General features: G+C 36.9%; 1 protein-coding gene across 4 annotated transcripts in view; it reads right to left on the bottom strand.

Annotated features, from left to right (window-relative positions):
* Positions 1 to 1525: 1525 nt before the first annotated feature.
* The window catches only part of LOC127494528 (gamma-aminobutyric acid receptor subunit alpha-2), an 86868-nt gene continuing 66604 nt past the window's right edge, over positions 1526 to 21789 (bottom strand). For 3 of the 4 annotated variants that reach the window (XM_051860487.1, XM_051860485.1, XM_051860486.1), the window contains exons 9-10: positions 18926 to 19128; positions 1528 to 2510 (exon numbers count right to left, since the gene is read on the bottom strand). In XM_051860487.1, the coding sequence (XP_051716447.1) occupies positions 2205 to 2510; positions 18926 to 19128 (509 nt within the window). In that variant the 3' untranslated portion in view covers positions 1528 to 2204. Of the gene's footprint in view, positions 2511 to 18925; positions 19129 to 21789 lie in introns of all 4 variants that reach the window. The other variant, XM_051860488.1, reaches the window with a different exon arrangement.

Raw genomic sequence — 21789 nt, 5'->3', positions numbered from 1 at the left:
TAACACTTTATTTTGATGGTCCTCTTTAGACATTCTGTTGACTACCAGTATACAGTGGTGGTCAAAATTATTGGCACTCTTGGTAAATATGATCAAAGATGACTATAAAAATAAATCTGCATTTTCTTTATCCTTTTAATCTTTAATTCATAAAATTAGCAAAAATCTAACCTTTCATTGAAGGAAAATAATTGAAAGTGGGGGGAAAATCACATTATGAAATAAATGTTTTTCTCCAAAACACGTTGGCCACAATTACTGGCACCCCTAGAATTTTTTATGAGTAAAATATCTCTGAAGTATATTCCCATTCATATTTAAATTTTTTTAGCACACCAGGGTGATCATGAAATTGTCCAGCCATGACTTCCTGTTCCAAGGGAGTATAAACATGAGGAAACACAAAGGCCAAATTCCCTTAATCATTCATCACAATGAGTAAAACCAAAGAATATAGTTCTGATGTGCAGCAAAAGATTGTTGAGCTTCACAAAATAGAAAATGGCTGTAAGAAAATAGTTAAAGCATTGAAAATCCCCATTTCCACTATCAGGGCAATAATTAAGAAGTTCCAATCAACTAAAGATGTTACAAATCTGCCTGGAAGAGGACGTGTGTCTAAATCGTCCTAATGCGCAGTGAGGAGGAACGTTTGAGTGTCCAAAGACTCTCCAAGGATCACAGATGGAGAATTGCAGAGATTAGTTGAGTCTTGAGTCTCAGAAAGCCTAAAGAAAATTATCAAACAGCACCTACATCACCACAAGTTGTTCGGGAGGGTTTCAAGAAAAATCCTCTGCTCTCATCTAGAAGCAATATCCAGCATATTCAGTTGTCATACAAGACTAGAACTTCAAACAGGACCGGCTTCTATGGTCAGATGAAACTAAAAAAAGAGCTTTTTGGCAGCAAACCCACCAGATGGGTTTGGTGCACACGTGGATAAAAAGTACCCCATGTCCACGGTTAAATATACTGCTGGATCTTTAATGTTGTGGGCCTATTTTTCTGCTGGAGGTCATGGACATCTTGTTCAGATACATGGTATCATGGATTCTATCAAATACCAACAGATAAAAAAATCAAAACCTGACCGCTTCTGCTAGAAATCCAATAATGGGCCGTGGTTGGATCTTCCATCAGGACAATGATCCAAAACAAACATCAAAACCAACACAAAAATGTGTCACTAAGCACAAAGTGAACTGAAGAGAAGAAGCACCAACATGGAGCTGGGAATCTGAAGGATCTGGAGAGATTCTGCATGAAGGAATGGTCTCTGATCTCTTGTCAGGTGTTCTCCAAACTCATCAGGCATTATAGGTGAAGACTCAGAGCTGTTATCTTGGCAAAAGGAGGTAAAAAGTATTGAATAAAAGGGTGCCAATAATTGTGGCCAACGTGTTTTGGAGAAAAACATTTATTTCATAATGTGATTTTCCCCCCACTTTCAATTCTTTTCCTTCAATGAAAGGTTAGATTTTTGCTAATTTTATGAATTAAAGATCAAAAGGATAAACAATGCAGATTTATTTTTATAGTCATCTTTGATCATATTTACCAAGGGTGCCAATAATTCTGACCACCACTGTAAGTAACACTGCACCTACATGTCAACTAACTCTCATTAGAGTATTAGTAGACTGTCTGCTTAATAATACTTTATTTTGATTCTCCTAAAACAGACATTTTTCTAACTGACTAACTTTGTAAATACATATCAACTTATTCTACAAACCATAACCAAACAGTCTACTAATACTCTAATGAGAGCTAGTTTATATGTAGCTGCAAACTTACTTGCAGTTAGTGGAATGTTTGAAGTGGACTATCGAAAATAAAGTGTAACCAAATGAATAAATAAATAAATAAATCACTATAATTTGCTAATCTATATCACAGAGAGAGGTCCACAGTCAGATTCTCACAGGGCAAAACACGTCAAACCAAACGTAACACATCATTTTCACTACGTACATATGTACAAAGGCAAATGTCATTTTAAAAGCACTGCTGAAAAAGCTGTAGAAAAGAGCGACGAGAGATAGAGAGAGATAGAAAGGCATCTTGCAACAATCCACGACATGTCTGTCTGGAGCAGATGGGAAAGAGCGTCGGAGCGTGATTATATTCAGAGTCCCTGGGTGGTTTTGGCCGAGTCTTTAGTCCTGCTTAGTGGAACCCATCGCAACCCTGGACGGCGTCTAATAAGAGGGCACCATGTCTTTGATCACGGGTTCTCTGTTCAAATACGTCGCCCAGTAAACCAGGTTGAATGTCCCGAAGAGAACTGGGAACATGATACGGGACATGCGGTCGATTTTACTCACGCTGTTGAAGGTTTTCTTCGCCTCGGCTGGTTTCCCGTCGGCTTTTGTCTTTCCTGGTTCGGCTACGCTCCCCTTGGCGATGGTGGGGAGGACCGTGTCCTTGGTGATGTTGGGGGCGTAGTTCGCCACGGCAACGGCATAGGCGTTGTTCTTCTTGATGACTGAAGCTTTTTCCTTTTTCTGTGGGAGATTGAGAGTTTGTCACTTTTAAGAAGTCATCTCTTTGGTATACGCTTGTCAGTCCTGTTTGGAGAGCTAATTGTAATCATGTTCACATAGTTCGATTATTAAAGCGAGTGTATTTTATGACCGAAGCAAAACCATGATTTGCGAGGGAGCTGTGGAGTTAACAGCTACACTGCTAAAAACAAACAAACAAACAAAAACATATTTTTCTCATTTTCCAGTACAAATATCTAAACATTCTTAAATCAAGACACATTTACTTGAAAAACAAAAATATATAAGATACCATTTCAAAATTAAGTGAGTTTTTGCTTAAAAATGACAAAAGCATATACCAAAATTACTAAAACTTTAAAATTAAAATGATAAATGTCTAGTTTAGTCATGATAGGTCCTAGGTCCAATCTGCAAGCAATCACATCATTACTGCATGGTACAAGCTTATTGTCCTCTGCTGATCCTGCAGCCAATGCTTGTTCAACATTTAAATAGTCTGGTTCATTGTTTGCTGTAAGCTTGTCCTGCAGCGCTCAAAGTTCCTCTGAAACCCTCCACCTCCCCAGCTCCACTTGCCTAGATCTGCTATGGGATTCATGTATGTCTATTTATGCAGCAGCAGTAAAACTTAAGCCTTGTTTACACTGCACACTTAAGCAAGTTTCCGGTAGCGACACAGCTACCGGAGCTGATCCACGGCCACTCTAGTCAATGCTTGTGTTTACACCAGTCGCGCTGCGGCACGTTTCAGGAGCACTAAAGATAGGCGCCTTGCCTATTTTTGACAGAAGCCGCGAAGCTCAAATACAAAATAAAGTCAAAATAATCACCCTGTGTAGACTCCCACTCATATTTCACATCACTAGGAGGCCAGAAATTGATGAGAAGAGATTCGAAGTCGAAAAACTTGAAATATTTTTGTTCTTGTCATCCATAACTGTATTAACTTCGTCTGTAGGCTACAGCAAAATAAAGTATGTCATAGCAATAAACACAATTGAACTGGACAAAATATAACCATTTAGCCATTAAAAACACGAAAAATCAAGGAAAACAACGTCAGACAGGCAAATCTTGTGGTCTCGAGAATCCAGCCGCTTCGCTTCTGAAATGCTATGTTACTTTGTTGTACCATTTATTGTCTGACAGCTCTCCTGTCCCCATGTTGAGAGAAATCAGGAGTAAGTACAGAGGCGTTGTGTGCGCTGTGTAAACATGGTGGTTATTCTAGACTAGTTCTAGACTAAATGTGACCATACATTTACTCATTTACTTCTCCTGCGTCCTATTCTTCTGTATTCCACAGTGGAAAGGCTTGTTTGTTTGAATTGCGTCCTCTACTGTATAGGCATGAATTTGCATTTCCTTCAGCCTGAGGCTTATTCATTTCACTCTTGAGCTGCACTCTTTTAGACACACACTTGCGAACTTCCCTAAGCACTTCCCCTCGGGGGAATCCCTGCCGCCATTTTGAAGTGTTTTCCACTTCGTGAAGTGGACGAGGAAAGTTTATATGGACAGACCCTCGTCCCCTCGATTTTGACTGAGGGAGCGAATCTACTCTGATGTACACTTCAAGCAGCTCTTTATCCCTCAATTCAGCGTGATTGTGGCGTCACAGCAGATCGCGCTTAACTGAAGTGTATGATATATTGATTATTTTAAGAATTAAACGCATAATAGTGTATAATATTATGTTGAGATTTAATTGCATAATACTTGTTGGCCCGGTTTCACAGACAGGGCTTAGACTAAGCCAGGATTAGGCCTTAGTTCAATTAGGATATTTAAGTAGTTTTAATAAATGTACCCTAGACAAAAACATTTGCTTTCAGTTAAAACAGCTCAAACATGCATTTTAGTCTAGGACTAGCTTTGTCTGTGAAACCGGAGGATAGCTACCTTATATTCAGTTATATTTTATATTATTGATATTTTGTTTAATTTGTGTAATTTTATTTTTCTCCAACAGCTCATTTACCTATAGGATTTTATATATTTTCTCCAACAACTTATAAGCATATAGAATGTTGCATAAAAAAATTTAAAGGTACAAAAGGGGTTTAAATAATAAATCAGCTCCATAGTGAATTCCAAGTGATCAAGGGCTTAGTGCATTCCATTTAAACCTTATGCACGAGTTCTGCCAGTAGTGGGCACTCGTACAACATAAGCAGACACACATCCGAGTCCACAAGACGGAGGGAAGTTAGCGAGTGAAGGACATTAAAATTTGGAGTGGATGCAGCCAAGGTGTAAAAGGCCCTTTACATTTGTCAAAAATAGAACTTTGTTATAAAACGTTTGTTATAAAAACAAAGCCCAGCCCAGATGAGAAAAAGTAACGCAAAAGTAACTCAACACATTACTTTCCATAAAAAGTAACTAAGTAACACAATTAGTTACTTTTTTTAGGGAGTAATGCAGTATTGCAATGCATTACTTTTAAAAGTAACTTTCCCCAACACTGATCGCAGTAGCGTCTCTGTGTATCTATTAGCAGTAGCAAGTCCATACTTGCTCTGCAGAAGCAGCAGAAGAGTAGCAGATCTAGTCTGCCAAGACCAAATACATTAACATTGCCGTATTCAATAATATGCTTAAACTGAACTGAAAATATATAAGCTAATTTAAAATATTAAATACTATAATAGTATATAACCTATTTGGCATTTTCACCAACTTACAGGTTAAACTTTATTGTAGTTATGTGGGCGCTCATCATTTGGCAAGATCTCATGTTATAAAAGAAGAAGCGCTTCGCACAAACTATTTAAGACAGTATTGGCTGTGACTCGACAACAAATGCTAGACTAAGACATACTTCTCCACTCCTCAAATACATAAAACATTAGCCCTATATTACCCAGGCCTATATGTGTGAACTGCACGTGTCTCTTCATGTTTGTGTGTGTGGGCACGCTAATGGAGAGAGAAAGTTGTTATTAATGACTGTTTGTCATGTGTGGGATCTTGTTATTTTTCTGTGTGCGAGCGGCACCGGCACAGCAGAATTTTCCCGCTGCTGTTATGACAAGAACTTATTGAATCATGAATCTTCCTCCCTGTTCTTCATCATGAGCCTGCTCATCCTCGACACCTCCAGTTGTCCCATCAACTCATCATAATACCGCTCATGTTTTACAACTAGTGTGGTTTTATCCGGCAAGTGGATGATGTATAACACACAAAGGCAGCATTCCCACAGTGTTTGGGATTGACAACCATATTTGAGGCTCAAATTGTCCTAGGGACTATAGCAGATTGAATACTGTCAGTGTGGACAATGGCCAATCCTCTTATTTAACTCACTTAGGTGGTACAACAATTAGATAATGTTAATAGTATAAATAGCTATTTGGCATTGTTTTAGCAAACTCGCATTCAGTATGGCTTCATTCTGGTGTATAATGCTCACTTTTCACATGCCAGTTGAGTTGCATTCTACTTTTTTTTTCTTATTATATATCCTGTTTCACTCAGAAATGTCTCATTTAAGAAATAAAATTGATTGCAAATGTCAATTCATGCTGAATTATAAATCTGGTTTAATGGAAACACTTCACATCATGAAAGTAAAATGGGTTGTAAAAAGTCCCCCTGTGGTGAAAATCAAGTTTTTAATGTTGTTTATATGTCTATATGATGTTTTTAATATGCTGGCAGACAAATTATGTGCAAATTTATAAGTCAACACCATTGCTGAGTATTTTCTCCACCAAAGACAGTCTCAAAAACGCGGTTTGAAATCGCTGGTATTTCTGACGTCACAAAATACCTTGTAACCAATCACGTCAAAGTGCGAGCGCGTTTAGCATGTCATTACTATGCTGCGAAGCAGGGGAGTCTCAAGAGAAGCCATACCGGTATATTTTTGATTTGAAAAATCGTGTACATTTAGCAATATAGTGGGTGAATTATGTACAGTGCACAGCATAAATGAGTACACCCCCTCTGAAAGTCAGCAATTACTCAATTACTTAGAAGGCATGTTAGGGTTCTTTAGAGATATAATGTTCCAGCAAGTCTGCTTAATCAATTACCAAAGAAGCATGACAAAATTATTCAGGAAAATAAGATTCTCTTATCAAGGTGATAAAATGTTGTGTAGCAAAAATGAGTACACCCTCCTAAAAGTTACTAAATAAAACTGAATAAAAAATTTCTGGTGTAAGTTTAAGGCAATGTTTGATCAACAGGAACCAAAACATTTAAAGAGAAGTAATTTCTTGACAATTAAAAGTGTTATATAGCCCACTGAATCATTCTCAGACTTAATGCTGACAACAATGGAACAACTTGGGAGAGAACTGTCAGGAGACTTATTTCTTAGCACAAAAGAGGACAGTGGTACAAGAGGATTACCAAATCATTGTTTTAAGTGTGAAAATATAGCAAAAGTAACACAGAAATTCAAAAACAATGGACTTGTGACAAGGCCCCTCAAATAATCAGGCCTTCATTTTAAGCTTTCATTTAGTGATGATGGATTTTTTACAAAGAGCAGGAGAAATACCAAGCGAGTGTCTCAAAAGCTATGGAAAGAGTGACTGTTTATCTCACAGAGTAAGATGCAGCCTGCAGAAATTACATGCATGGTTGTTGTTCTCACTGGAACTACCTACTGTAGCCAAAATACAATAAAGTCAGTTAGCCATTTCCAAAGCAAAATATAGATTCTGGGAATCAATACTCTTGTCTCTTGAGACCAAATCAATCATTTTGGATCTAACAGCATCCAAAATGTTATGGTGTTGCTAGAGGAGGAGTACAGTGAGAAGTGCCTGGTTCCCACAGTAAAGTTCAGTGGTAGTAAAGCTCTTATATAGGGATGTATGAGTGCTAAAGGTGTGAGGGAGTTGTGCTTTATCAATGCTGTCATGAATTCCCACACCACTGTGTAATTTAATACACAAACTTGAAACAGAAGATGTTACCCTTTCCTCATTCCCTGCATTGTTGGGCATTTTTTCAACATGACAATGAGGATATGCATTCTCCCAAGGTGAAAAACCTCCTGTGGACATGTATTGCACTCAGTCTTAACACTCTTGAGCGCCTGTGGGGGATTCTGTAGAGACGAGTTGAGCAACACTCCCCAATAAAGATCAGGGCATTTAAGGAGCTCATCATCCAGGAGTTAAACAGGACAGACGTGACAATTTGTCATGAACTTGTACACTCCGTGCCAAGAAAGGTCAGAGCAGTATATTCAAAATTATGGAGGGCATACTAAGTACTAGAATATTATACATTTGTTGAATTAAATCTAGGATGTACTCATTTCTGCAATCCTTAATTTAAACAAAATTGGCTAATTTACTTATTTTATGGCTATTAATGATATATATTTCTCAGTTTTTATTATTTATATGTTTAATACATTTTAGTTTTGCCATCTTTCCATGAATTGTATTAGTGATCATAAAGAAAATACATCTTTTGTATTTGTTCAGAGGGGGTGTACTCATTTATGCTGTGCACTGTATATGATGATTATATTATAATGTTATGCCTTTCTCCAATGACATTCTAAGTTGTTCAAAGCGTTTCTAAGGATGCTGATTTTTAGAAGGCAGACTATTAATATTAATTACCATTATGTGTCCGAAGTTGTAAAGAGCGTTACCATTGTGCAGCGTTCACTACAGTAACTTGAGTAAAAGTTGACCGAGTGGATCTCTGAGCTGGTGTGAGTGGGTGGAGATGGGTCTAATTTGCATATTCATGGCTCCGCGTATACTAAATGAGGAAAGAGTGTTTACATTCAAGTTACATTCAAGCTATTTTAAGGCATGAAGAATTTTTTTTTTTTTTTTCACAGGAAAAAAAACAAACAAATATGTCATTTTGGTGATCAAATATGTGTTTTAAGGGATAAATTTATTGACTACAGGGGGACTTTAAAGGCAAAGTCCTGCCCTGAGTGATACGAGATGACACAGCAGTGAAACAGAACTGACTCTCGCAGGTGTTTTGATGGCGAATGCGCCGAGCGTTCAGTCTGTTTCCCCAGCTGGGTTCTTGGCACATGCCCGCAGGCCCTGCTCTCATTCCCGGTGTTTCAAAACGCCACAGACATCCACCTCCACCTCCCCCTCATCCGAAAGCTGCACCTCTCCCTGACGTGCTGATGAATGCACCCCGGGAAGCAGCGCTGTGGTAATTAAAGAGAGTGACAGGAACTAGTAATGCATCAGTCTAAACGCAGGATGGTTACTAAGAGAGGCCGTTTGCTACACTGTCAGCTCAAACACCACTGCAATTCAGATGAAGATGAAGAGCAAACCAGGACTAAAACAATGAATGATCACTGGAAATGAGTTTGACTGCTTGCTACTCCTTAGAAGTCACTTGGATGCCTTGAATCAAATCAGTGAAGATCTCCAAAAGGTTCTGAGCGTCAGGTCAGAGTGTAATACACGGTTTGTAGCATCTAAAATCAACCTTGTTAAACTGAGCATGTTAAAATGAACACTGACAACGTAAGCACAAACTGTCAAACAGCCCTCAGTGAAACAAATGAAATGACAATTTAAAATCCCACAGAGCCTATTTCATGCTTAAATTATTTATTTATATGTTGTTTCAGAAAATTTATGTGGCAGCTTCTGAATAAACAAATGAGACAATGCGTACAATGTTTTCTGTGCCACTATAGGAAATGAATCTCACAAAATCATAGTTCATCACCCCAAAATCAAAAGCTAAAAATGCTTTATATATACAGTGCCACATGAAAGTTTGTGAACCCCTTGCAGAATCTGTGAAAATGTGAAAAATTTTAACAAAATAATAGAGATAATACAAAATGCATGTTATTTTTTATTTAGTACTGTCCTGAGTAAGATATTTTACATAAAAGATGTTTACATATAATTCACAAGACAAAAAAATAGCTGAATTTATTAAAATGACCCCATTCAAAAGTTTGTGAACCATTGATTCTTAATACTGTTACCTGGATGATCTATGACTGTTTTTTTGTTTTGTGATGGTTGTTCATGAGTCCCTTGTTTGTTCTGAGCAGTTAAATTGCCCAGCGTTCTTCAGAAAAATCCTCCTGGTCCTGCAGATTGTTCAGATTTCAAGCATTTTTTGCATATTTGAACCCTTTCCAGCCGTGACTGTATGATTTTGAGATCCATCTTTTCACACTGAGGACAATTGAGGGACTCAAACACAACTAATAAAAAAAAGGTTCAAACATTCACTGATGCTCCAGAAGGAAACATGATGCATTAAGAGCCGGGGGTGAAAACTTTTTGAATTTGAAGATCACAATTTGTCTCTGGGAAACATGTAGGTATCTTCTGTTGCTTCCAAAGGGTGGTAATAAATGAAGAAAATTGATATTTAAACAAAATAAGAAAAATTTGGACAGCTTCATCCTGTTCAAAAGTTTTCACCCCTGACTCTTAATGCATCATGTTTTCTTCTGGAGCATCAGTGAATGTTTGAACCTTTTTATTAGTTGTGTTTGAGTCCCTCAATTGTCCTCAGTGTGAAAAGACGGATCTCAAAATCATATAGTCACTGCTGGAAAGGGTTCAAATATGCAAAAGATGCTGGAAATCTGAAGAATCTGCAGGACCTGGAGGATTTTTTGCAGGACCCAGAGCTCAGTTTAACTGCTCAGAGCAAACAAGGGACTCATGAACAACCATCACAAAACAAAAAAACAAGTCTGTTGGCATTACATTAATGAGAACGAGATTTATTTGCATTATGGCAATGTGAATAAGGCTTCACCTTTTTTTAATGAAACAACTTTCTTTTGCTTTTTGGAGTGAAAACATGACTTGGACATTATCTTGACAGGTTAAGTAAGATTCACCATATCTATTAGATTGATTAGATCCATTTCTGGTGCATCAGACACCAAAAAACTTTAAAATAAGAAATGTAGGTCTACTTTCTGTGACTGTGACAGAGGAAGACAGTGCCAAAATCTGCATAAACATGCCAATTCTACAGGCTGTCATTTCTGATTGGCTGACTGACCTTTAGTGGGAAGAATGTGCTTTGTGGTGAAGATTTGAAGGCTCATGAATAAGCAATGATCTTGTGCTACAGAGTCTGACTAGGGAAGGAAGGAGACCCTTATGAAACCGATATTAATCAATCCTAGATAATGAGAATAAGATTTGATTGTGTGGATGTGATGACAGTCTGTCAGAGAGCCAGAGTGACGGTAAATTTCAGGGTTGACCTCACTGGATTACAATAATTCTTTGCAGAGTATTAAAATCTCAATAGTCATTAAAATCATTTGACTGGAAAATAGCATATAATGCAGTTTTGCTTGGAATTAATTTTAACTGAATGTGCTGTCATAAGTCTTGTCTGCAAATAAATGTCTCTTACTGTATATTCTGGTCTATAAATCTTGGATCATCTTTCCATTAATGGTTTATAAGTTTAAAAAAAGAAAAAAAAAATGCTAAGCCCAAGTATTAAACTTTGGAGCATAACTTGTACTGTTTGTACACTGAACATAAATGACATATCAAACCATATCTGCATCATGAACCATATCTAGACCACAATATCATAGAGATTTTTAACTTTGGCCATAGGCAACCACCCTAGCAGCTGCATAGCAACACAGATCTGTGAAAGGTATAGAGCATTTTTTTTTTTTTTTTTTTTTTTCTGGTTCTGTAGATACTGCTTCTTCGGCAGCACTGTCTGTTCAGTCATTACCAAAGACTGAGTGGCCAGTTACCCAGCAGAAAATAATATTAAAATTGTTTGAAAGATATGGCAATTTGATTAAAATCTTCACAGTTGTTGGTGATCAGCTTTTTTTTTTTTAATAGATTACAAAACTTCAAGACATGATTTTGATTGCCGATAATAGAGCATTTGCCTCTGTAGTGAAAACTGAACTTTGGTTAGGAATGCGTAAACCATGACGCAGTTGATTTGTTGCAAAAGCTGCTACTTGATTTCCAGATTTAGATCCATCTGTGTATATAACAGTATGTTGTGGGAACATTGCTCTTATGTCCAAAAATTGCTGGTGATAATCATTTGGATGTGTTTTGGTTTCTTGTTAAATCCAGTCAAAAATCTAAAAGATTTTGAGCTTTTTGAGATCCCATGGAGAAATTCTGCAAAAATGTGTCTGTTCCGAAATCCACTTTCAGATTCTCCAGATGGGTTTTAATGCTTAGACCAAATGGACAGATGTAACTTGGTTTTCTTTCATATATTATTTAAAGCTGACTTGGAAAAAACTGCCGAATAAGGCTGGATTTTCCATATTTTGTTTGATTGCATATTGTAAAGCCAACTTCAATCGTCTGATTTCCAAGGAAGATTCATTGGCTTCCACATATAAACTATGGATTGGTGATGTTCTGTAGGCTCCTAAAGTCAATCGTATGTGATGGTGATTTAAAGTATCCAAAAGTCGACTATATGATTTTCTGGCTGATCTTTGAGTGAATCAAAGTTCTGTACAAATTCATAAGAGCTGACCTGTCTGCTGCCCATTTGGTTTTAAAAAATGTTGCATGAAGAATGAAGAATCATTGGCCCCCATTTATCAAACGATCGATCGTACGCCAGAAAACTGTGCGTACGCTCGTTTCCACGCAAAATTTGGCATATATCAATATGAGCATGAGCGGTGACTACAATCAAATCTCACGTCAGGTCTCAGCTCGTGTACTAAAGTTTTTGAGTCAGCGGGAACTTGCGTGCAGCATAGTAAATCTGGTGGAGAACTGTTATGAGAACATTTAGACTATTTTCCTGACCGACAATCACTCACTAACCGATCATTAACCATTAATCGACAAGATTAAAATGTCAAATTAAAATGAAATAGAATAGATGCGTGTCTTAAAATATTACAAATGTTTTTCTTTCTTTCCATGGATTTCGCTTTGGATGCCCAAATGGCAACATCAACAGAACATAAGGATTCACACATCATACACCTGCAATGCAGAGAAAAACAGAATAATATAGCCTACAAGGAATAAAAAAAGGAATACACGAAATATATTTCACTGAAATAATTAACAGATTAACAAAACAAAAGAGAAAAACTGTGCATCAAGTAGGGCTAGTACAGGCTACGCTCGCGTTGTATTGGTTTTCTTTATTTTATTAAAATATTTATCCTTATTTTATGAAATCCAATTGATCGCGCAGGCACCTCACTCACACACAAAGACGCTACATATCAGTTATAGCATTGCTAACTTTACATTTTAGACATTTATCAGCAAACAAAAATGCAGACAAAGTTAACACTGCTCAGTTTAACCTAACACATTTTTGCGCATGCGAAGAATGATGTTTTACGTGGATATTGAAACGAGTGAAATAGAAAGCAACAGTAGTTCAGCAAGCAATAAACGTTACATGGCGAATATGGAAACGTTCGGATTCTTCCCGAATGAGAGAGGCAGACTATGTGAGCCCATTTCAGTTTTGCTTTAAATAAATTCATTTCTGCTTTATAATGAATGCCACTATAGCCTAATTTGTGTTTCAATTTATAATATATAGATACTTATTTTTCGTTCTTGTTCTGTTCTGAATAAAATAAATTTAAAGGATTTTCTGTGGAGTGAGGTACTAAAATAACCAAGTTTATATATTAATAATGTTTCCTATTTAGTTTTATTTACTGGTATTTTTATATAAATTAAATGTACTGTTTGCAATTACGAGGTTGAGGGGTGTTTTTAGAGTAAATTTCTTTTTCATGCGATTACTTCCTCTTCATGGCCGGGTTACATTTCTCTGTGTCGTAAACTATAAGGCGAGGCTTCTAAAATTTGGGGCGTGACATTTAAATGACGATTGTTTTCAGCCGCCACATTTATCAACACCCGTTCGTTCGTGCGACAGAATTGGCCGCATACGAAAGTTTAATGAATCACACGTAAGCGTTGTCCTAAGCTGATTTTTTTTCGTTCGGATGTACGCTGGTTTCTACGTTCGTTTAATAAATGAGGACCATTGAGCATGAAGAATCATTTTCACACATGAAATGGCACCTCTAAGTTCAGACCTTAAATTCACTGAAAGTCTTTGGGATGTGCTGGAGGAGACTTTACAGAGTGCTTGACTCTTGCACTGTCATATTACAAGATCTTGATCAAAAATGAATGCACCTCTTGATGGAAATAAATGTTGTGATGTTATTTCCATCAAGAGCTGCATCAATTTTTGGTCAAGAACTTGTACTGACAATGCAAGAAAAATAATAATCATGCAATTTTATCTGGTCCAACAGCTGTGTCATGGGATTTTGGCTCATTATAGCTCTTCCAATGAAAAAAGCTTGTTGTATGGCTCTGTATTGCTAGAGCTAAAGTTAATGTTTTCCTTCCCTTGTTGAGCATGAAAAGTTCGGAAATCATGAAGACAGTTCTCAATTGAGGAATTATCTTGCAATTTCTTGTTTTGAAGTCGAGAGTGAATCATGAAGTGTTGTATTTGAGTACCCTTCATTTTCGTATCAGGTTCCATATTTTGTTTGATGGAGTACTTGTTGACAATCTGAAAAAAAAATTCTCCAGCTTTCCTTTTTAACTTCATTTATAGTTCTTCTTGCTTGTGCTCTACTCATCTTGAATTTGATAAGCACTTCTGTTGATGGATGTCTGAAGAAAAGTCTTTCAGTTTTTTTCCCTCTCTCTTTTATAGCTTCCTTACGTTTATCATCAAACCATGGAATTTGTCTAGAGTTTTTGTGTAGAGATGTTCTTGGGACTGTATCATTTGCTATAGATATAAGCGTTTGTGTGAAATTCTGCATAGCCCAGATCGCTGTCCTTCGGAAAGTGTGTAAATCTCTCATAACAGAGAGTTATGAAACTGATACCAGTTTGCTTTTTTTGCCATCTTTGTACTTTTGATTCTTCCTCTAATAATTACAATGATTGGGAAATGGTCACTTCCACAAAGGTCATGATATACTTTCCATGATTAAAAAAAAAAATTGAAAAAAAAAAAAAAAAAATGTAAAAAAAAAAAATCCATTATTTAAAAGACATGAGGTATGGTTATCTATAAAATCTTCAATCTTCTTTCCTTTTGTATTGCAATGATTACTGCCACAGAAAGTTATGGCTATTAAAATCTCCCATTAGTATAAAAGCTGAGCGATATGTGTGTCAAATTTAAATCAGGAGGAATGTAAATAGAACAGGCTGTAATGGTTTTCTGCAGCATCAGTAGTACTGCTGTCACCTGTATATTACTGTTAATATTGATATGACTATGAATCATATCTTTTCTTATTAAAATGGCTGTACCACTGGAGGCCAGCTTGTTATTTGGGCAAATTTTTTAAAAGAGAAAGCACAATCTGATGATAATTGTATCTCCTGAAGACAAACAACAAGAGGATTAATAACTGCAGTTAAACTGCACTTCCGTAAAATTAGCCCTGACACCACAACAGTTCCATTGGATGATAACATTACCTATTAGAAAGAATAGGAGCAGTTGTCCTAATTCTGCCTTTAGGTGACTATGGTGTTCACTTTCTTTCAATTCCACATCTTTAATTTGTCTTGCCTTTGAAGTTTCATCTTTTGATTGTGAAGAGCTTGCCTTTCTGTTATTTTTATTTACCTTTTGGTTCTCAGTTGTTGAACTCAGGTGAATGTCATTTGAAAGAGTTTCGCTCTGAATTCTTGTATTCTTTGTCCTTGAGAGAAGATTACTATAGTTAACAGTTTGAGGTTTATCTTTATGCATCCAGGTGATATCTGTTTGGCAATCTATTGTTCTCATAATTTTATTTGACAGCATAGGCAAACGTTTTATTCAAAGTAAAAACAGGTGCAGCAGCCACCATTTTCTTTGCTCCGGGGTAACTGATCCTCTTTGTAAATCTGACCTTCTGTATTTCTTTTTCTTTGATCCACATGGGACACGGTTTTGATGCAGCTGAATGATCACCTGTGCAATTGCAACATTTAGATTGTTTTTCACAACTCTCCTTGTCATGGCCTTCCTCACCACAATTACTACAGATGCGTTTGTTGTTGCAGCCATTAAACCCGTGTCTGTACTTTTGACAATTGAAGTAAAAACTCCATTCATTTTCTCCATAAGGAAATTGATTTTGAACGATAACTTATAAACCTTTAAAGACAAGACCGACTGTAAACTATGAGGTTGTTAATTCATGTTATTTGCTTCTGCTGAAGCCATCAGCCCACATTATTTCAGCTTATTTTTATAAAAATTGCGTTTAACAGTGGAATTCCTGGTGAAAAACTGACACAGTTTAACTCTAAGATCTTGTCATATTTTATTACCTTTTTTTTTAAAAACTATAGGGAATAAACTGTATTAATAAATTAAATGTTCAAGGTGTCTGAATAAATTTTGGTTGGACTGTATAATCAACATTTGTAAATGAGTAGTTTTATACTTCTCTATAAAACATCGTTTTGAATTGGATTATGCTGTTTGCAATGCTTCATGGGATTGTAGTTCCCTGACTATACTGTTAAGTACACAGTCTTGTACCTTTGTCTTTTTTGCTTCAAATCAAAGTTTGTAGTGTCGTGATTCACCTCGTAGCTGATTGGCTTGGTTTATGGCTTATAACTCTTTAACAAAGACTACTTTAAAATCCCTATGGGAAAAATGAAAAAAAAAACTGTTGCACTCTATAGGTCCACTGAAACACTTAGAAACCCAATTCGAATACTTTCTGGGAGTATCGGCTTATTAAAAGTAATGATGTATGTATTAATTTTAATAATTTGTTCTTCTGTTTTGACGTTCATTTCTCCTTGAGTCTTTATTCCTTCTTCAGCCACATCATCCAACTCTCTGGTACAGATTACCCCTTTACTGTAGTTCAAAGTTGGATGAGGAAATGTCTTTATATGTACTCCAGCATGTAACAGGTTTTCAGCATTGGCTTTTTTACAGCATTTCACAATAATTTGTCCAGTTCCTAATTTGTTTCACTTCTTGTACTGTTCCTGCTAAGCATGGTGATTGGAAGATCTGGAGAAGAAGCTTCAATGATGAGAATTTTGGCCAGTCATCATTACTCAGCACAGAAACACATTCCTGAAGTACTGTCAGTATCCAGATCCAAGAAACGCTTTTTTAAGGTGTTTTTTTGTAGCCATGTTTTGAGTTTTCAGTTTCATAATCTCTACTCCCCACCCACCTTGGAGCCCAAAAAGAGAGGAATGCACAGCATCAGGGATATAGAGATGATATAACAACTAGTTGCTCAAATCATTTGACTGACCCTTAGCCAACGCCTCCTGGGGGGTCTGAAAATTATTAGACGTTCAGTTATCTCAGAGGGCATGCTTTGACCAGCTGATTGATTGGATCGAGCCATTCCAACCTCCCATCTAGGTGAAGCAGGAGCCAAAGTACTGTGTTGAAACAATTGAAGCCACAGCAAACGACATTTCTCAGGGACCAGGATCTGTTCCTCCACCGACACGGGTCGCAACTCAAGGCAAACGAGTAATCCCTTTTCCTGTTTCTTATAACAGTATTGGGATAACAGGGATCTATCATACTCTGAGTCCCTACGGAGTGATGAAAAAAGGGTTCTCCAAGGGTACCAAGGGATACAGGAATGTAATAGTAAATAAATATGAGAAGAAGACCCTGTAGCACTATGGAGGGAAGGAGCATGCCACTGTTCCTTTCACGGGACACCATCATAAAGCTGGGTCCCGTGCCATAACCAGGTACTAACTGATCTAGATAAACGCTATGTGTAATCTGACTTTATGCAGTTTTCCTCGGCTTAAATGAACAGGATATATGTAGCGCTCCATGATAAAATCATAATGACTGTTCTGTGGTTATCTCATCCTGACCTGCAGCAGAAATACAGACAGCTGTATGTATCATAGACGGCGGTTGATTCTATCAGCATCGCTTTACAGTCAGGACATCAGTGAACTAGTGGAGAAGAAATTACTTTACAGATAAAGACACAATCGAGTGAAATCTTACAGCTGTTGTTCGGCATATATATGTATATATGCATGTATATCGGCATATAATAATCATTTAAGATAGATTTGACAAGAAATGTTTGAGTTCATATCGAGATCTTTTGATGGTAAACTTGCTTGGCAAATCTGAGCAGCATTTGAGCACTTCAGAGAATTCCTAGAGGAGACATGTGAGATCATTATGGCCTGTTTCTGAGGAGAAACATCTGAGAGCATATTTTATGGCTCATATAGATATAGTGAGAATATGGAGAAAAAAAACACCTATTTTTTATTCAGAGGCCAAAACTGAGCAGAAATATGCAATTTGGTGCAGTTGCTGATATTTATATGGTCAACAAGTAAGATGAAATTCTGAAAGCTTCTAATGTAAATCAATTAGATTTTTATAGCAGTATAACAAACTACTTACATAAAATGCATATAAATATCAGTCGTCACTCTATATATCCCAATAATATCTCTTAGTAAGATGACAGTGCTAAGTTTTATGATGAATGTTTAAGCTGATGCTCTCTGTATGTTTTTCTGTCGTTTTTGGTGCGTTCATATGTAAATTGCGCAAGCTTATTTTGCCTATTAGATCGAAATACCTGAAAAAACCCATACATTTACCCACCCATACACCCTCCCCTTGAAGAAATCAGGACAGAAGTGGTTGAAAGTGGACAAAAGAGACATTAAAACACCAGGTGTAAACGGGAATGCATCTCCCTCATCTACTTGTGATCCGATCGATCAAAAACGCATCTTAATACCAGGTGGAAACAGGGCCTAAATGAATCTTCCTCAAAACCTGATGTATCATTTTTGATACTTATATTTTCAAATGATTTTCAAAAAAGTATAAATAATCAAGTAAACCTAACTTCATCTTAAAATATTACTAACAATATAAAAGTTACATTTACTCCAGTAAAAAATCAGTAAAGATTCCACAGCAAAAAGACACGTGAACCACGAGCTGAAGGGGGATGTCCTTTTTAAAACTATTACTAAAAGGCCTTTTACTTGCTAAAAAATAAATAAATAAATAAATCAGACGAGAGGAAGGCATGTAAGAGATTGTGTACAACAGGTTTTTCTGCTAAGTTTTGATCATGTTGATCATTTAGAAGCCTTATAAATTTGCATATCAAATATGATAGAGTAGTGTTAATCAAGCTGTTGTCTAGGAGAAAGAATTGCAATATTCAGGTCATCTCATATGTTTATTTTTTCTTTTCTATGGAACAAGCCAAATCCACATCAATCTGATGTGCTCTTACTTCCAGGCTTGAATTTACTGTCAGTAATTTCATTTGTCACCTGAGATGTTACTCATTACTCAAAAATTTAACGCACTGTCACCAGGTCAATCAATCCAATCCATACGCCACCCCACCCGGACAACACAAAGCATGCTGGGAGATGATTAATAATCATTACCTTGTCATTGACCACGCTCTTGCCATCCCAAGCCCAGCCGCGCTTGGTGAAGTAGTTGACGGTAGCAAACTCAATCAGGGCGGAGAAGACAAAGGCATAACACACGGCGATGAACCAATCCATGGCTGTGGCGTAGGCGACTTTCGGCAGGGAGTTACGAGCGCTGATACTCAAAGTGGTCATAGTCAGTACAGTGGTCACACCTGAGAAGAATATAAACAAAAAATGCAATGCAAATTACTATAATAAACTAATGCAGAGCTCAATTCAACTGGCATCACACGAACTTGGCAGAACTCAGTTCCAACATTACATGAAAAATAAAACCGCTTTAGCAAATGTTTACAGAGAACGCAAATGGTTTTGACAATTGTAGACAAACAAATGCTGTATTGTGTAGCATCATTTCTGAAGTAAACCATAAGCATAAACCGACTTTTTTTTCCAAGTTTATATCACAATTCTGAGAAAAAAAGTCAGAATTGTGAGATGTAAACTCACAACTGCAAGAAAAAACTTGCAGTTATTCTGTGGCAGAAAAAAAAGCTTCTATAGTAACCCAAGGCCATGTATGCTGGATTTGTTGTTGGCAGCAATTTCATGTTTTCATTTCAGTAAAAGCTTCATGTAAAGCTTTTACTACAACAATTCCAGTACCACTGTTCCATATACGCAGAATAAGTAATCTGCGTAAGGCACCAACTAACAAGGGGACAACATCCAACCCTCTATGGTGACACCATCATCACCCCACCCCACCCCCAGAAAGCAATTTCAACCAAGGGGGCAACTGAAGTTCTGCATATGGGACCCATTTGACCAGTGGCTGCCCTGAGCAATTCTGTTACTTTCTTTTTCTTTTTTTTCTATTGTACATTCTATAAAGTAATGATTCATTCACTTTTAGATAGCATGTTGCTATGTTTTCTGCAGGTAGAACTGAAACATGACAAGTAATGCAGTTTTCGTAATGCAATCAATTGTTAGAATTTTGATAGTCATTGTTCTGTGATTGACTATATGTTCATGTTGCATAGAAAACTAGTGCTAGTGTTTTGACAGAATGACCCAATTTTGAATCAGGTTTGCTGCGTTTTGATAGAATCAGTATATGTAGAAAAAAGGTTTTTATCATTTTGAAATGTAGAGTGTGTATTTATTTAACAAAATATGGTTTTGGGCTGAAAATGAACTATTTGGCTAATTGTGTGATGAGGGGTGTGTTGCTGTGTTAAAGGGTTAGTTCACCCAGTAATGAAAATAATGTCATTTATTACTCACCCTCTTGTCGTTCTACACCCGTAAGGCCTTCATTCATCTTTGGAACACAAATTAAGATATTTTTGATTAAATCTGACGGCTCAGTGAGGCCTGCATTCAAAGCAATGACATTTCCTCTCGATTCGCAAAGCTCCGAAGCAGTGTTTTGAAATTGGCCCATCACTATATTGTTGAAAAGTCGTTATTTTGTTTTTTTGGCACACAAAAATATTCTCGTCGCTTTATAATATTAAGGCAGAACTACTGAACACACATGAACTGTTTTAAATATGTTATTAGTACCTTTATGGATCTTGAGAGAGGAAATGTCATTGCTGAATGCAGGCCTCACTGAGCCATCGGATTTAATCAAAAATATCTTAATTTGTGTTCCGAAGATGAATGAAGGCCTTACAGGTGTGGAACGACATGAGGGTGAGTAATTAATGACATTATTTTCATTTTTGGGTGAACTAACCCTTTAAGAGTTTAGAAAAAGTACTTTAAGTATTGGTAAACACTTGTTAGCAATTGTAAAAAACTAAATAAATACAAAAAAAACTAAATAAATAAATATTTTTAAACAAACTGGTCAAAATTGTTCACAAAAACATCTTCCATTGGTTGGACAATACTGATAAATAAATAAAATTATACATAAATAAACAAATAAATATAAAACAATGAATAAAAACTGGTCAAACTGGTAAAAATTGTTACATAAAACATTGTTTTGACAATACAGAAAATGGATGGATGGATAGATTTGACTTGAACCAAGGTCTACATGAGCACAACAGATCTTTATACATGCGAAGCAACACACCAACTGGAGAAAGGTCACAGGAGAAAGTATTTTAACATCACAAAAATGACATACTTCAACGTCAATGACGTTGAAATACTAAACGTCTCTAAAGCTTCAGTCTGTAGGGATGTCCCTGCCATTATATCTTTGGTGCGTCACATTCTTTCCAGTCTTCGGGCTTCTAATCAACCAAAAACATGACAACCCTTTGGCCTCTAAACGCCTGAATCGCTCTCATTCTTTCGCATTTCTGTGCCTTTCTGAGAATTTTTAGAAAGCGCCTTGTGAGTTACAAGAAAAAGGCCTTGAATAATTTTGTTTTGAGGGAATAATACAACAATATGACAGCCTTCTTTGGTCGGGGACCGGAGAGACAATAACCTTAATGAGAATCCTTCGGCACTTTCACGACTTTCAGCGTGTGATGCTCTGAACGCACTCAGCTGAGACTTGCTGAAGGGATTCTGGAGAGGAACCTGGAGAGGAACCTGTTCCTGACTCCTGCCTGATTCACGTCTGCAATGACAGATCAGCCTGACATACGGCAAGCTTGGGGACTCCTTTTGCGACCATGCACATAAACAAATGCCTCCAATTAATTTCCATCGCCATCAAACTCTTCAGTATTCAATTCCGGGTGGGACGAGCATGACAGCAGTGAACGGATGTTGGTTTGAAATGGTTTGACAAACAGAGAACTGTAGACGAGGAGTTTTGGATGGATCACCTTTCCCCTGACTATCAGAAATCTTGAGGCAAAAACGCAGATATCCATCCACTGACAAAGCAGTGACAA

This window comes from Ctenopharyngodon idella, chromosome 14 (genome assembly GCF_019924925.1).
Source record: "Ctenopharyngodon idella isolate HZGC_01 chromosome 14, HZGC01, whole genome shotgun sequence".
NCBI lineage: Eukaryota > Metazoa > Chordata > Actinopteri > Cypriniformes > Xenocyprididae > Ctenopharyngodon > Ctenopharyngodon idella.
This window is presented reverse-complemented; position numbering and strand designations above follow the sequence as displayed.